Genomic DNA, 16,182 nt, shown 5'->3' with positions numbered 1-16,182 from the left:
CCAGAGCCATCACAATGCTCAGCCAAGTGTACAGTAGTGGCCGACCACAATGCCAATATTACACCGTGTACTTGTAGTCGTGTTCCTATCCATTTAACCCTGCGAGAACCAGACAGAAGTGAGAAGAGGAGCATAAGCTTACAACTCTACCATGGATGCAGCTGCTGGGGGGTCCTTGGCTAGTGTAATCCTCTATGGTTCAGGTAAATGATCCAGAGCTGCAGTACCCTAGACAGCCTATAGACAGGGGGGCGCTGTTTGCTTAGATTCTGGTTACATAATACACAATGTCGCTTTCCGTTTTTGGGGATTCTTGGGGAAAACCGGAGCAAAGCTGCGATTATCTGCAGGATCAGATTAGAATAACATTATGGACGGGCACGACTATTTCTGGTTTGGTTTTAGAAAGTTATTTTCCACCGACAGATGGGTGTAACCCTGCAAAACAGCGAGAGGAATTCCAAATGGAGGCTGTTAGAATCGGATGGGATGACTACGACTCCCATCGTGTCCTGACATGTGATAACAGGAGCATCAGTGGTATCAGCTATAACAAGGCTCCTTAAAGGGGAACCCCAACAGAAAAAAAAAATATTTTAAATCGACTGGTGTCAAAAAGTGCCAGAGATTTGTAATTTACGTCTATTAAAAAAAAAATCTCCACTCTTCCAGTACTTATCAGCTGCTGTATGTCCTGAAGGAAGTGATGTATTCTTTCTAGTCTGACACAGTGTTCTCTGCTGACACCTCTGTCCATGTCAGGAACTGTCCAGAGCAGTGTCAAATCTCCATAGTAAACCTCTCCTCCTCTGGATAGTTCCGAACATGGACAGAGGTGGCAGCAGAGAGCACCGTGGAGAGCAGAGTGGAAAGAATACAACACTTCCTGCAGGACATACAGCAGCTGATAAGTACTGGAGATTTTTATTTTTTTTTAACAACACAGGTTGTGTGTGGTATTACAAGGTGGCTCCAATTAAATCAGTGGAAGATTTAAAGGGAATGTGTTGTGTTGCCTGAGCAGTTTTTATCATATGCTTTACAGCAAGCCCCATGGACATAATCAACAATGGACAGGAACTGTCCCACTGAATAGGAAACATTATTAGGTGTGCTCTGTGACCTTTGAAGAGGTCATTCTCTAGGGAGGGGGAGTCTGAGCTGTGAGCTTAGCTTCATCTACTGTCTTTACTACTGTAATTATGTACACATCACTTTACAGCAGCCTCCTCCTTATCATCACATGCAGAACAGGAAAGCCTCATCCTAGATTTCGTCCTAGGGGCTACAATGGGAACTGCAAGACTTCAGAATTAAAGGGGTACTCCACTTAAGAAAGATTTAACCTTGTTCAATTCCTACCCATAATCTAAGCTTGTTTCTATTACATGAATTGGGCCATTTGCAGCACATCCTCACTCACACCCTGAAGCTGCAGAAAATCCTCACTTCCTGGTCCACTCTGTCTCCACTCCTCTATCCTCCCCCTCTCTTCGGAGACCGAAGTCTCTTCTGTTGCCAGCCAAAAGCTGTAACCCCTCATCTGTAACCCCATCCGCCACTGACATCACACAAATGAGTGAGCACCTGGCCAAGGGGCAGGGAAACAAAAGAACAGTGACCGGCTCCTAAGCAGTATAGGGGAAAGTAAACACAGTTGTTGCATTTCCCTCCTAATCTATATAGATAGAAATTGTTTACAGTGTAAGGGCCAGTTCACACAGAGTAAAACTGATGGAATTCTGCGGTGAAGAATCTGCCGAAAAATCAGTGGCATTACTTAAAGGGGTATTACGCTCAAAAGCTAATAAATGCTCCCACACCTAGCTGGCATGTCAATTCTTTCAGCGGAATGCGGAATCCGCCCGTGCATAGAATAGTGACTATGGCACGGGCGGAGATGCACGCCGCAGCGTGCGGGTGCGAGCAACGGAATCCGCCGCAGGTCATAGCGGGAATTCCGTAGTGTGCACGCACCTTTACTCACTAAGACCCCCTGAATATTTAGAGCCGTCTCTCGTCTTTTTAGCTGCCACCATTCTTGAGTTACAAGTTTTTTTTAAAAAGCCGGTCTATATCCAAGATGGCACCGGCCAGGAAACATTTCCCAGCATGCAATGCACATCAGTGTCAACTGCCAAGTATCTGCTTTAGGGACAATTCACACGGAGCCTCCGTGTCATACAGGCAGTCTATAGGAGGGTTTGCGCGCCTCCTCTCTCTGTGCCTCTCCGCTCGGAAGAATTCTTCTGAGCGGAGAGAGGAGGTGCGCGAGCCCTCCCATAGACTGCCTGTATGACACGGAGGCTGGCTGGATTTGGAATTCCACCTGTTTTACTTCGTGTGAACTGGCCCTAAAGCAGATACTTGGCAGTTGGCTCTGAGGTGCAATGAATGCTGGGAAATGTAGTTTCCTGGCCGACGCCATCTTGGATATAGACCGGCTTTTAAAAAAACTTGTAACTCCGGAATGGTGGCAGCTAAAAAGATGAGAGACGGCTCTAAATACTCAGGGGGGGCTTGGTGAGTAAGGCCAGTGAGGTGTGGGAGCATTTATTAGCTTTTGGGCATAATACCCCTTTAAGTAATGCCACTGATTTTTCTGGCCGGCGCCATCTTGGATATAGACCGGCTTTTTAAAAAACTTGTAACTCAGGGATGGTGGCAGCTAAAAAGACGATAGACGGCCCTAAATACTCAGGGGGGCTTGGTGAGTAAGGACAACTGGGTCTAGGAGAATTTATTAGCTTTTGGGCGTAATACCCCTTTAAGTAATGCCACTGCGATGAAATTTGAAGGTGAATTTTTATATGAAATTTGCTGCTACCCTCAGCGGTTTGTTTGACTCTCGCTAATCTCGCTTGGTAGCAGTCCCAAGATGACTGTGATATCATGTGGAATAGCTCAGGAGTTGTATTTCAGCCAGGCATGAAATTATTCTTCCAGATCTTCACATATGATTTCCAAGAGCCTGACATGATGAGATAATATGAACACGATGGCTGACATCAGCGCTCATCGCGGAGGTGACATCCAAAGTTCAGGATCTGATGGAGTACACACTGTGTTATCCGCAGCTGGAGGGGGGATTGAAAGATCATCAGTCATTAGATTGTACGGACACTGACCACAAGCAGCTCCGAATGTCTAGAATATGCATTATTATTATTATTATTATTATTATTATTATGGAATCCTCTTGCTTTATAGCAGTTGCACCCTCCTGCAACTTTACAATGCTTCTCAAAGAGTTGTGTATGTTGCCCAATTTCAGTTACTCTGGCGCCTTCCTTCAACTTTATAATCATTTAGCAGAATATTCTTTCTGTTGCCTGTATTCACAGTTATTCTGGTGCCCTCCTACAACTTCGCCATGATTGTTAGAAAGTTCTTTCTGTTGTATATTTTCACAGTTATTCTAGTGCCTTCCTGCAACTTTTCCATGATTTTCCAGAATGTTGTTTCTATTGTCTATTTTCACAGTTGCTCTGGCACCTTCCTGCAACTTTACAACAATTTTCTGAATGTTCTTTCTGTTGCCTATTTTCACAGTTTCTACAACTACAACTTTGCCATCGTTTACAGAATGTTATTTTCGTCGCCTATTTTCACAGTTTTTCCTGGTGCCCTCCTGCAACTTTACAATAATTTTCCAGAATGCTCCTTCTGTTGCCTATTTTCAGTTATTCTGGTGCCCTCCTGCAACTTTACAATGATTTTCCAGAATGCTCCTTCTGTTGCCTATTTTCAGTTATTCTGGTGCCCTCCTGCAACTTTTCCATTAATTTTTCAGAATGTTGTTTCTGTTGCTCCTTTTCACAGTAATTCTGGTGCCCTCTTGCAACTTTTCCATCAATTTTCCAGAATGTTCTTTCTGTTTCTTATTTTAGCAGTTACTCTAGTGCCCTCCTACAGCTTCGGCATGATTTTCAGAAGGTTCTTTCTGTTGCCCATTTTCACAGTTATTCTGGTGTCCTCCTGCAACTTTACAATGATTTTCCAGAATGCTGTTTCTGTTGCCTATTTTTAGTTATTCTGGTGCCTTCCTGCAACTTTTCCATTAATTTTCCAGAATGTTCTTTCTGTTGTATATTTTCACAGTTATTCTGGTGCCCTCCTGCACTTTTTTCATAATTTTCCATAATTTTATTTCTGTTGACTATTTTAGCAGTTACTCTCATGTCATCCTGCAACTTTACAATGGTTTTGCAAAGTGTTGTCTAGTTGCTTTTTTTCACAGTTACTCTGGTGCTACCCTTTAACAATGATTTCAAAAGATTGTTTCTGTTGTGTATTTTCACAGTTACTCTTGTACCCTCTTGCAACTTTGCAATGATTTTCTATGGTCTTTTTTCATGGTTACTTTTGTGCTCTCTGGTAGATGTGATTTGAGTTGTTACCTTCCTGTGCATTTTAATAGGGGTGTGTCTGAGCATAAGTGGTCACATCTCCATGGGAATTGATGCTGGGACTGTTTAAAGGGGTTGTCTGTCTTATAAAACCCGCTCACATTCAACCTGATATGGAATTATCAATGAATAGAGGGGTAGTCTAGAGGAGAGGGAAAAAAATCTAATCAGCTGGTGTCAGAGTTATACAGATTTGTAAATCTCAACTCTCCCAGTACTTATCAGCTGCTGCATGTCCTGCAGGAAGTGGTGTATACTGTCCAGTCTGACACAGTGCTCTCTGCTGCCACCTCTGTCCATGTCAGGAACTGTCCAGAGCAGCAGCAAATGCCCATAGAAAACCTCTCCTACTCTCCAGATTGGGATGAATACCATGTCTTGCAGGACATACAGCAGCTAATAAGTACTGGAAGACTTAATATTTTTTAATAGAAGTAAATTATACATTTCTGGCACCAGTTGATTTGAAAGAAAAAAATGGTGAACAACCACTTTAAGAGTATCATCATTAGATTTGTGATGGAAGTGATAAATTTCCCTACAGCGCCTCCACAGGGGAAATGAATTATTACATAGTTACAGTTGAACTGGTCCTCCTGAATGAGTGGCACTCTATGTAATCAATTACATAGCTATGGAGACCCTCTTATAATAATCAAAAATGTATATAAAAGTAAGTTAACAACCCCTTTAAGAATTCCCCTACACATCCCGATGATAATACATATAGCGTTACTTTGTCGCTGTGAGGGTCTCTCTGTCGGACAGGTTTCCTGACACTGAAAACGTCATCTTTTTTTTTTTTTTTTTTCTTTGATCACAAATTTCAAAACAAGCACTTGTCCTAAACCGTCGGCCATTATCCCGGATGAGATGACAGCGGAGGCTTTGAAGTGAATGACAAGGACAAAAAGTTCTTTGAACACCTGTATCCATCAGAACCAAAGCAAGGACTTCAAAGACGCCATATCTGATGACTGGGAAAGTGTCCTGCGGAATACCACAGAACGTTTACATGACAACCTGACTAACAGGGTGGCGGCCTGGGGTAGAAAACTTTATGTACCCTATTAGGGGGCGCTGATTTAATAGTGATGGGGTCCTCAGCTGCTATGGGGTACATGGGGTCTCACAACTCCATAGCTTACAACATATTGAATAATTTGTTCTTGCAGGAGATATAGGGAAGCCTGACGGAAAAGATGTCAGTTACTAAGTTACATCCTGTAGATCTTTTATTTAAAAATATAAAACATAACAACAAACCAATAATATAAATAACATAACTGTACAATATATACAAGTGCATTAAAAGTCCATAAACATATTGGCTGGTCCAGCCTCACACTCACCAAACGCACCGCTGTATTATCCCCCACACGTGCAAACTAGATTTTCCCACAAACACCACAATAATAACACTATGAAACTTAACTTAACTAACAATAACTAACATAACTATACTCTACACTAACCCCCTGGTCCGGTTGCATTCCACAAAACTAAATAAATGCACAAATGAATACATAAATGAATATATACATAGAGCCCTACACCAAACACCATAACAATTATAATTTTTTTTTTTTTTTTTTGGGCCCTGAGCTGGTCCCGCATCCCATGCCCCCAGTACATGATAACAGACGTCCATGAACCAGCCCAGGATTTTCTGTTTATACTAAAGTCCCCAGAAACCCCCTCCCCCCATATAACCCACCACCCAACCTAACACTAAAACCCAACCCCAGGTGGAGACGAAATATGCAAACTATATACACAAATAAACACACTAATAATATACACACTAATAATATACACAAACATACACAGCAAACCATAGTGGGGCTTCTCAGCCGCACACACAGCCCGAAAGCCCAAGTTCAGTACCTGCAAGCCCTATATTCCTATACAGCTAGAGCACAAAACAAAAGACTAGGGTGTTAGCATCAGCCCACCACCAGGAGAGGAGACGCAGGCCAAGGAACCTTATAGGCAAAGCCCCTCCAAAGACAAGAGGCCCTACCAGCCCCCAGCCTCTCGTACTCCAAAGAGCGCACCTTCACCAGGTCACCGAGTGTGCCCCTAACCACCTCATCCACAGGGGGCGCTGTGCCCCTAACCACCTCATCCACAGGGAGGATTTTACGCTGTGTCGATACTAAACACCGTGCACTCCACGTGTGGTACCTGACCACTATGCTGACTAGGAATAAAGTGCTCCGGTCCCAGCCACCAAGGTTTCTGAATGCTCCATAGGCCCATTCCGCATAGGAGAGACGGCCAACCTGGGACACCCGATGGAAGCGCCCACCCTGTTGTAAACCTCTGTATTAAAGGGACAATGAAGCAGAAAATGCTCCATGCTTTCCAGCATGCCTCCACACTCCTCCCGGGGACATCCCCGATCCTCAGAGCTCCTGCACTTCACATTGTCCCTCACATACAGTTTCCCATGGAAGCAGCGCCAAGCCAAGTCCCAAAACTTCAAGGGGATCCTGATGGAATTCAATAGGCCCAAACCAACCTCCAGATCCCGGCTTGGGCAATCCTTGAGCGCCAGCGGTTTTTGGAAATGGGACGACAGGACCCTATTGTCAAGGAATTTCCTCGACAGAGTCCTAATCTCCCACATCCCCAAACCCCACCGACGAATGACCTTCAGAACCAGGGTAGCATAAGCCGGAAGATGCCCGTGTGGTGTGCGGAGATCCTTCACTTGCCCTCCTGTCTCCCATTCCTGGAAGAAAGGCCGAAACCATCCCCTACAGGAGAATACCCACGGAGGAGCCCTCTCTTTCCAGAGGTTTGCAATGTTGGTCTTAAGAAAGGTATTCACCAGGAACACCACGGGGTTGACCATACACAACCCCCCTTGTCTCCTCGTACGGTAAGTAACCTCCCTCTTGACTAGGTTCAGTCTATTCCCCCATAACAGCTGGAAGAACACACTGTAGACCCGAGTCCAGAGCGGTTCTGGCAAAATGCAAACACTGCCCAGATATATCAACAAAGGGAGCAGGAAAGTTTTGATCAGGTTAACCTTTTCCCTGAGGGTCAAAGACCAACCCTTCCACTGATCCACCCTCTGAGCGGCGATCTTAAGCCTGCTGTCCCAGTTTTGTTTGGGGTAATCCCCTTGGCCGAATTCGATGCCGAGAACTTTTGCAAACTCCTGGGGCTCTGGAAGGGTGTCCGGGAGATCAAATCCAGGATCTCCACCTCCCAGCCAGAGACTCTCACACTTATCCTGGTTGATCTTGGACCCAGATGCCTCTGAGTAGCGCTCCACCTCTGACATCACACACCGCACCTCCTCTTGCGAGGAGACGAATATGGTGACATCATCGGCGTACGCTACCACCCTCAGAGTGGAATCCGACACCGCAGGGTCCATTGTCACCCCTGCCAACGGTCCACAATCAATCCTCCTAAGGAATGGATCAATTGCAAACACGTACAACAGTGGGCTCAAAGGGCAACCCTGACGGACACCAGACCCAACCTCAAAAGAGCGGCCAATCCAACCATTCACAAGCGGGAAACTCTCTGCCCCTGCATACAAGGTCTTAAGCCAATCAACAAACCCCCCCGGCAGGCCATATCTCAGAAGAACAGACCAGAGGTACTCGTGGTTAACCCGATCAAACGCTTTTGCCTGATCCAAGGACAGCAAGTACCCCTTCCAGTGACCCGCCCTACCCTGCTCCACAGCCTCCCGGACACCGAGCACAGCACTAAAGGTACTGCTGCCTGGAACAGAGCAATGCTGGGCCCCCGAAAGGAGCTGGGGCGCAAACTTCACCAGCCGATTAAACAGCACTTTTGCCAGAATCTTTCTGTCCACATTGAGAAGCGCTATGGGACGCCAATTCTCAATGCGGGACGGGTCTTTACCAGTTATACTCCAGAGCTGCACTCACTATTCTGCTGGTGGGGTCACTGTGTACATACATTACTGATCCTGAGTTACATCCCGTATTATACTTCGGAGCTGCACTCACTATTCTGCTGGTGGGGTCACTGTGTACATACATTACTGATCCTGAGTTACATGCCTTATTATACTTTGGAGCTGCACTCACTATTCTGCTGGTGAGGTCACTGTACATACATGACATTACTTCTGGGGTGCACTGCTGTGAGGCTCGACCGGTCACTTGCCAGGTGGTGAAGTGTGACGCCACTCCTGTGGTGGTTGGTCGGGGAATAGCTCAGCCGGATGTTAGGTTGTTGTGACGCCAGTGCCGGTTGGACACACAGGATGGTGGCACACCTGCTTTTATTTTAGGGAGGCTGGCTACCCAATGTAGTACTTTAGAAGTAGACTAAGTAGAATACTTGAGAGTAGAGAGAATACTTGTGCACCTATTGCCCACCAGTGTCAGGTGACCAGTCCTAGAGGGTGACACAAGCCCCAGACCTTGTTACCTGAGTTGAGCAGAGTTTTCTGGTTACACCCGCGCTAGATAGAGTACGTAGGCTTCTAGGAACTTTGCTCTATCTGGATCAATTCCTCTGTTATAGGATACCGTCCTGCACCTTTGGACTTGTTCTCGGTGTGGGCTGGGATGATCCCTGACTTGTTCTCTCTGAGAGTGTCTAACACTGCATAGTGTGTAGAAGAATTGCTTTCAAGAAACAAGTGTCCTGGTCTCCCATGTGTGTCTGTCCACTATCACACCTCAGACTACACTGGACATGTCCTCTAACAGGGGACCTGGCATAAGCCAGTGCCAAACTTGGCTGCTGTAGGGACCATACTGGCTTGCGTCCTTTCTGCTTATTAACGTTACTAAGACTCACTAACACTTCCTCTCCTCATGTACTACCTCCTACAGGATATGTAATACCTGCTGTGAGTGGGTGAGAAGAGAGTGTAAGAGAAGAAAGGAGAAAAAAGATAGGTAGAGAAGAAGAAAGAGCTCTCATTGGTGCACAAGTCACAAACAACAACCCCTTGAGTACTACAGCTGTGCAACACCTAGGTACGGGATATAAATACTAGCGGCAAAACTTAAGTACGACTACATGACCACTTATACTTGGAGTACAGGCTTTTGCGAAGGGTGTATCTACTAGTAACACCCGTTGTGGGTCACCACATATCCTATACTGATCCTGAGTTACATCCTGTATTATACTCCAGAGCTGCACTCACTATTCTGCTGGTGGGGTCACTGTGTACATACATTACATTACTGATCCTGTACTGATCCTGAGTTACAACCTGTATTATACTCCAGAGCTGCACTCACTAGTCTGCTGGTACAAACACTGTGTACATGTATTACATTACTGATCTTGTACTTTCACATGTACAGATGTCAGCGGATTACTGAATCCTATTAGAATTCACTATATGTTCAGGGTAGCCTTTGGAGGCCACCAAACCTAAACCTGCCAACAGTTTGTAACTCAAGATTTGATCTGGTGGTCATCCAGCCAAGTCTTCACTCTTTCGTGACAACGTACGGCTGGCCAACCCCTAAAGGCTGCCAATGACATGTGTTCGCTGCCAAATCACTCAATGCTAGATCCTCACGGAGATGTTATCCCATGGCAGCCATGACATTGACACAATCGGCTGAGGAACATGTTCCAACCACAAGTGGAAGTCGAATGCCAACCGTGAACTGTGCCGAAAACACTGTGCAGGAAAATGTAACTGGTCATTCTATACTCCATTCTAGGTACTTATATCTCTCTTTCTTGCCAGTCCTGGTCAAGCTTCTTTCATACATCAACAGTTCTACAGGCTGGCAGATGCCCACAATACTCTCCGTAGGAGTGAGGCCTGGTCACCCATAGTCTTCAACAAACAACCCAAGAATTTGGAACTCCCTTGCCAACAGAGATAGAATTACCATTACGTCCTAGTTACATCATGTTTTGCCAATATGTTGGAGATATACATGAAGATATCGTCTATATATCGTCTCATACCCATTGACTTTAATCAACCAAATATAGTCTACTAGAGATCTCCCGAAAAACATGGTCCACTGGACTTTCAAGTCTCAAACAAAAAAAGTAAACATTTGGAAAAAGGACCCAACGTAGTCATCTAGTTTCATCTTCTAAACTCAGTGGGCCCTGCCTGAGTATACCTCAACATACCTTATAGCCCATAGTAGCAGAGTGATGTCAATCAGCCATCGGGAGTCTGAAGGATCTTCTAATGAACTTTTATAATGAAAATAGTATATACCATGAACCTTATACCTATCATCTTATTTCCATTTGCTATTGTATTCTTACGGTACTTGACAAGAAGTCGAGAAGTCACCACTTTGACCTCAAAGAACATTTTAGTCTACCAGTGACTGCATTTGACTCATCTCCCGAAGACATGGTCTACTTCTCATTCAAGTCCCAAACAAAAAAAGTTTACTTTTGGGACATGGAGCCAAAGTAGTCAGTAAGTCAGTCCAATAAACTCCATGGTGTAACCAATGGAGTCATGGATCCACTGTGCCACCACTAGCGATGGCGTAAGCCGCACCAGGGAGCAGAGTCTAAGGGGGGGGGGGGGGGCTTCACCAGTGCCCACCGCATGGACTTAATGTGGCAGGAGACCCCAAGGTCACTACCCCTGGCTAGGCTTGCTAATGGCGGCGGACGAGGTGCAGCTGGAGACACGTAGGCAGGCAGGCTGGAACACAGCAGGACACACAGTTGGAACTGCAGGCAGCAGGAACACAGCAAAGCTGCGGGCAGGAACCACCCACAGGGACCATGGGCAGGAACAACAGAGAGCTGGGACCACACGCTAAGGAAGCATGCAGAGGCTCACGCTGCAGTCCTGACACATGGGTTCTGCCATGAGTCTACGTTTACACGCCTCTTTGCTGATCTCCAGACATATCGATAAAACTTGATTCTTCATTCTGGAGACGTTTGACAGAGGGACAAGAAAGATTTTTTGGCCTCATGACCAGCACTTTTTCTAAAATGTTGAGGACCTCCAAGAACATTTATATGTCCACCAGGTTCTGGTGGACATATCTGACCTGGCAGTGAGATTTGGACTAGAGATGAGTAAAACTCAAGCCTGAGCTTTGGCCATTTGATTACCGGTGGCTGAAGAAGTTGGATGCCAGGAACACATGGATACATCCATAGGCCATAGACTGTATCCATGTTTTCCAGGACTCCCTAAGGCTTCATCCAACCTCTTCAACCACCGGTTATCAAATGCCAGTTGATCGGGCTCGGATGTTCTCGAGCAGGAGTTTTGCTCATCTCTAATTTGGACCAATTTTACATGATCACCTGATCCCAAGCTCCTCTTCATATTATGGTATACGGTAGAATATATTATATGACCTCCTGCTGTAGGGTGAAATGCGTCCAGCGCATGACGTAGAAATGTCCATGTTTATCCCTCAATAACCCGTTGGCTGACATCTTGGTTTCGGCCGTCCCGTTGTTTATCCTGATGATTTGATTTGTATCTAAAATCCGAATCCATTTAGCAAGACGAGGACATCTGGCCGGCACCAGAAACGTGTAGAACATTCAAGCTGCGCTGTCGACGTGTGTTTGGCTCCGGGATTGGCTGTGATTCTACAGTATTGTTATTCACTGTGTCTGATCGATGTTGGGAGTGAAAGCAGGGACATGAATGACTACATATGTATCTACGCATCTGGATGGCGGAGAGGCTCTTGTTTATGTCTGAATGATTTTATCTGTTTCGGGGGCGTTGCGTGAAGTCTGAAGCTCAAGTGAAGAAATGATAGGACCATGTGGGCGGTAAAACTAGACAGAGAACTTAACACTTGGTGCTAGGGACATACAGTAGCTATAGAGGGTGTGAGGGTAGCAGTCACACCAGGGTCCTGGGGGCCCAAATACCCTCTTACCACCTAGAACATCAGTATTGGTGGTGGTGGCTGATGCAGATTTATCATTGATGGTCCGCAGAGCATCAGTTACGAGGCTCAAAACACGGGAGTAGCCAGATATCCCTCCAGGGAAGGACCTAGCAGAGGGAGGGGCCACCTAATATGGTAGTTTTGGTGGTCTCCGTACAGGAACAGGTCCTTCCCTTGAGGGTTATCTGGCCAGTCCTGGGTTTTGAGACTCGTAACTGTGACTCTGTGGACCTTTTTGCATAATGAAGCTCCGGGTCAAGCCTGCTGAATGACCACCCAACAACTTCTCATGGTGGATTCATTGGATGGTCCAAAGGGCATTTGCCCCACTTGGTGACTTAAAACGAGGAGAAGAAGCATATGAAGCCAAAAAAGAAAATACTGTGCCCCCACCCCCCAATGGGACTGGTGGTTTTTACTAGTTCGTGTCTCCCCATTCCCAAAACAAGACAAGAGACAGCCTTACCCCCATTTGCCCCTTGTTTGGTTACCATCCAATTCCGATAGAAAGAGACCTCAAGACAGAGATTACTCCTCTGCCGTCACTAGTTGCCTAAAGGTGCCCATATACCTACTACTAAGGTCAGTCAACAGTATAAAGTCTATGGGATCCCCCGGACTCGATGATGTCAATGGAGAGAAGGAACGGGCAATGAAAATCCGTCCCGATCAACTCTTCTCTCTACTCTTCTTGAAGGAATGACCTGGTGCCTGAGGAGTCTGCTTGTAGATGATTCCTCTCCATAGAGAACACTCACCTATTATTTAGTAACTATTTCTACCAAGACTCATATATATCTTTTCTGAATGGATAGTGACACTTATCTCACTGAGAACAAAGGGATTGAGCCTGTTGGAATCCAATCTAACCCATCTTCTCCTTTACGGCAGAATTACTGATTAGTTGGTCTTCATTGGGTCATCATGGATGGTTTAATGGATGGTGTGGAATCATACTATGTATAGGGCCAACAACAAGGGTTTATAACTATGGTTAGGAACTCTCCGATGAACGTAGACGGAGCATGGTGGTCACCAGTCATGGTGAGATCTATAGGTGCTCATACACCTTATGCTCAAGTTGGCTACAGTATGAAGAGTATGGAAGCCTCCGAGATAAGGGCCGGGTGTGAAGGATTTTTGCCACTCAACCCTTTCTTTCATGGAAGGAAAAGCCAGAGCTGTCTGGTGGCGGCTTACCTCTCCCAAAAGGGAACGCAGGAATCTTGGGCCGTGCCAAACATTCATGTGTATGGGGAGGCCAGGAGAGATCACCAGATGTTTTGCAGACAGTTCTTAACACCTTAAAGAGGTTGTTAAGGATAGGGAAATACTAAGAGATGGCGGGGGTCCGACCAGTGTCGGACTGGGGTATCTGGGGCCCACCAGAGGAAATGATCCTGAGGGCCAATCAATAAAAAAACTGTGAGAAATGACACGCCAATCAGCGTTACTGCAGGTTTTGAGCTGGGGGCCCACCGGAGGATTCCCCGGTCCTCTGGTGGGCCAGTCCGGCACTGAGTCTGATCTCTTTACCCCCCAACAATCTCTGTATTAGCCCCCGTCTTCTTTGTTATGAGTACAGTAAACTCCCTGTCATGCCCTGCCCCCTGAACTTAATACTATGTAAAATTTCAAGTTTGTTTCACCTGGACTGTTCCACTTAAGAAAAGGATGTAAAACCTTTTCTTTCGAGAAATTTCAAAATTTAAGAAAAAAAAATTCCCTGCAGATTAAAAAAAATGAAGGTATTATTTTTCACTGTGTGTTTTATTATAAACTCAGGATCGGAGTTTGCTGCTTTTCAGCATGATGAATGATGTGTTAGGCCTCGCTGCCAAGTGGCGGTACAGTCAGCGCTGCAGCTGGTTGGCAGCATCCTGTGCACACACTACGGGGAATAGCTGGAATATCCTCACCGGCTGCCGGGGAATGTTCCACTAAACAGAAGACATTGGGGAGTTTGGCAAACAGAAGATCTGCTTCTGGGAAAGCTGGGTGACTATCGTGTCACTACATCTAAGAGGGCCTGCTGCTTGTGTATAGGCTCAGCCATATTGCTCAGGATTTCTGTAGTTTGACCAAAACTGTAAGATTTGTGCCCATTATGCTCTTCTACAATTGTGAACTGTATGTTGGTATTATATGAGCACTGTATGTTGGTATTATATGAGCCCTGTATGTTGGTATTATATGAGCACTGTATGTTGGTATTATGTGAGCACTGTATGTTGGTATTATATGAGCACTGTATGTTGGTATTATATGAGCACTGTATGTTGGTATTATGTGAGCACTGTATGGCGGTATTATATGAGCACTGTATGGCGGTATTATATGAGCCCTGTATGTTGGTATTATATGAGCACTGTATGGCGGTATTATATGAGCCCTGTATGTTGGTATTATGTGAGCACTGTATGTTGGTATTATATGAGCACTGTATGTTGGTATTATATGAGCACTGTATGTTGGTATTATGTGAGCACTGTATGTTGGTATTATGTGAACACTGTATGGTGGTATTATATGAGCACTGTATGTTGGTATTATATGAGCACTGTATGTTGGTATTATATGAGCACTGTATATTGGCATTATATGAGCACTTTATGTTGGTATTATATGAGCACTGTATGTTGATATTATATGAGCACTGTATGTTGGTATTATATGAGCCCTGTATGTTGGTATTATATGAGCACTGTATATTGGCATTATATGAGCACTGTATGTTGGTATTATATGAGCACTGTATTTTGGTACACTGTAGTGTTATATGAACGCAGTAGGTTGGCACACTATGTAGAGCTTTTATATGAGCACTTTATGGTGTTATTATTTCCTGTGGTATTTGAGCACTGCATGTTGGTATTGCATGGTCATACTATTTGTGCACTGTATGGTGGGATTATACGAGCTCTGTCGCTGCGGTTTGGCCCTGTACGGTATATTATCTTTTGGTACACGATGCTGGCAGCTGCACACAGCTTATCAGATGGGTTTTTGGTTGGTGTATGATGCTGATGTCTAGGTTTAGTTATTTGTACACAGCACAGCCGTATACCATATTGGCGGGAGGCAATATACCAAGCAGCTTTGCTCCAGTGTCAGGCCGGCCCTCTGACCTTTATCATTGAATAGCCCCCTATAAGTCACCCGGCCTGGTCAGCTTTAGCAGCCCACATGTCTCCCCCTATTCTTTCCCTTCCCAGGATCTGCTCTTGTTTTGCACCGGGTGATGCAGACGTCTGAGCTCTTTACTGCTCAGGATCAGTCACTGGAGCTCAGACAACAACATAAAACCCCAGGGAATGGTTGCACAATCCAAAAGGGGGGAGAGGAGAAGGGGGCGATCTGTGGTTATATGCCCCCTCCGACTCCACGCCTGTTATTGTCCTATTGTTAGTAGTCATGCTTTCTGTCACTGCTGCAAATGTTCATGGGTAACTACTATATTTTCTATTGCAGTTGCTGCTGAGGTGAAGCTGGATGTCTGCTGCACCAGCGGGTTTGAGTGGGCGTCACTGAATCAGGGCTGTGCCGGCCTCCCCTCCATCTCCGACTCCAAACAATGCAGGTGAGCAAAGACGTATCCCCATATAGCCCCCCTGTGCACTCCCCCAGTAGTATACAGACCCCCGCTTTGTGCTCCCCAGTAGTATATAGCCCCCCCCCCGTGTGCTCCCCCAGTAGTATATAGACACCCGCTTTGTGCTCCCCAGTAGTATATAGCCCCCCTGTACTCCCCCTCCCATATAGCATATAACATAAAAAAACAAATACTTATACTCACCTGGGTCCAGGCGTCTCCTCTTCCACTCTTGTGGCCACAAGAGGCCGCTCTCCCCTTGTCCTGACGCTTGCACTCCAGTGATGTTACTTGAGGGCCGAAA

At 45.6% G+C, this 16,182-nt stretch overlaps 1 protein-coding gene and 1 long non-coding RNA gene across 3 annotated transcripts in view; one reads left to right on the top strand and one right to left on the bottom strand.

The window, feature by feature from the left end:
* LOC138789269 (uncharacterized) overlaps nucleotides 1-16,182 on the bottom strand; it is a 95,691-nt gene that overhangs the window by 31,672 nt on the left and 47,837 nt on the right. The gene's annotated exons all lie outside the window — the stretch shown is intronic.
* Nucleotides 1-16,182, top strand: part of FBLN1 (fibulin 1) — a 49,372-nt gene that overhangs the window by 8,206 nt on the left and 24,984 nt on the right. For both annotated transcript variants that reach the window (XM_069967858.1, XM_069967867.1), the window contains exon 2: nucleotides 15,758-15,866. In XM_069967858.1, coding sequence (XP_069823959.1) covers nucleotides 15,758-15,866 — 109 coding nt within the window. The remainder of the gene's footprint in view (nucleotides 1-15,757; nucleotides 15,867-16,182) is intronic.

This window comes from Dendropsophus ebraccatus, chromosome 1, assembly GCF_027789765.1.
Source record: "Dendropsophus ebraccatus isolate aDenEbr1 chromosome 1, aDenEbr1.pat, whole genome shotgun sequence".
NCBI lineage: Eukaryota > Metazoa > Chordata > Amphibia > Anura > Hylidae > Dendropsophus > Dendropsophus ebraccatus.
The sequence above is the reverse complement of the archived record's forward strand: the minus strand, read 5'-3'. Positions and strand labels throughout refer to the sequence as shown.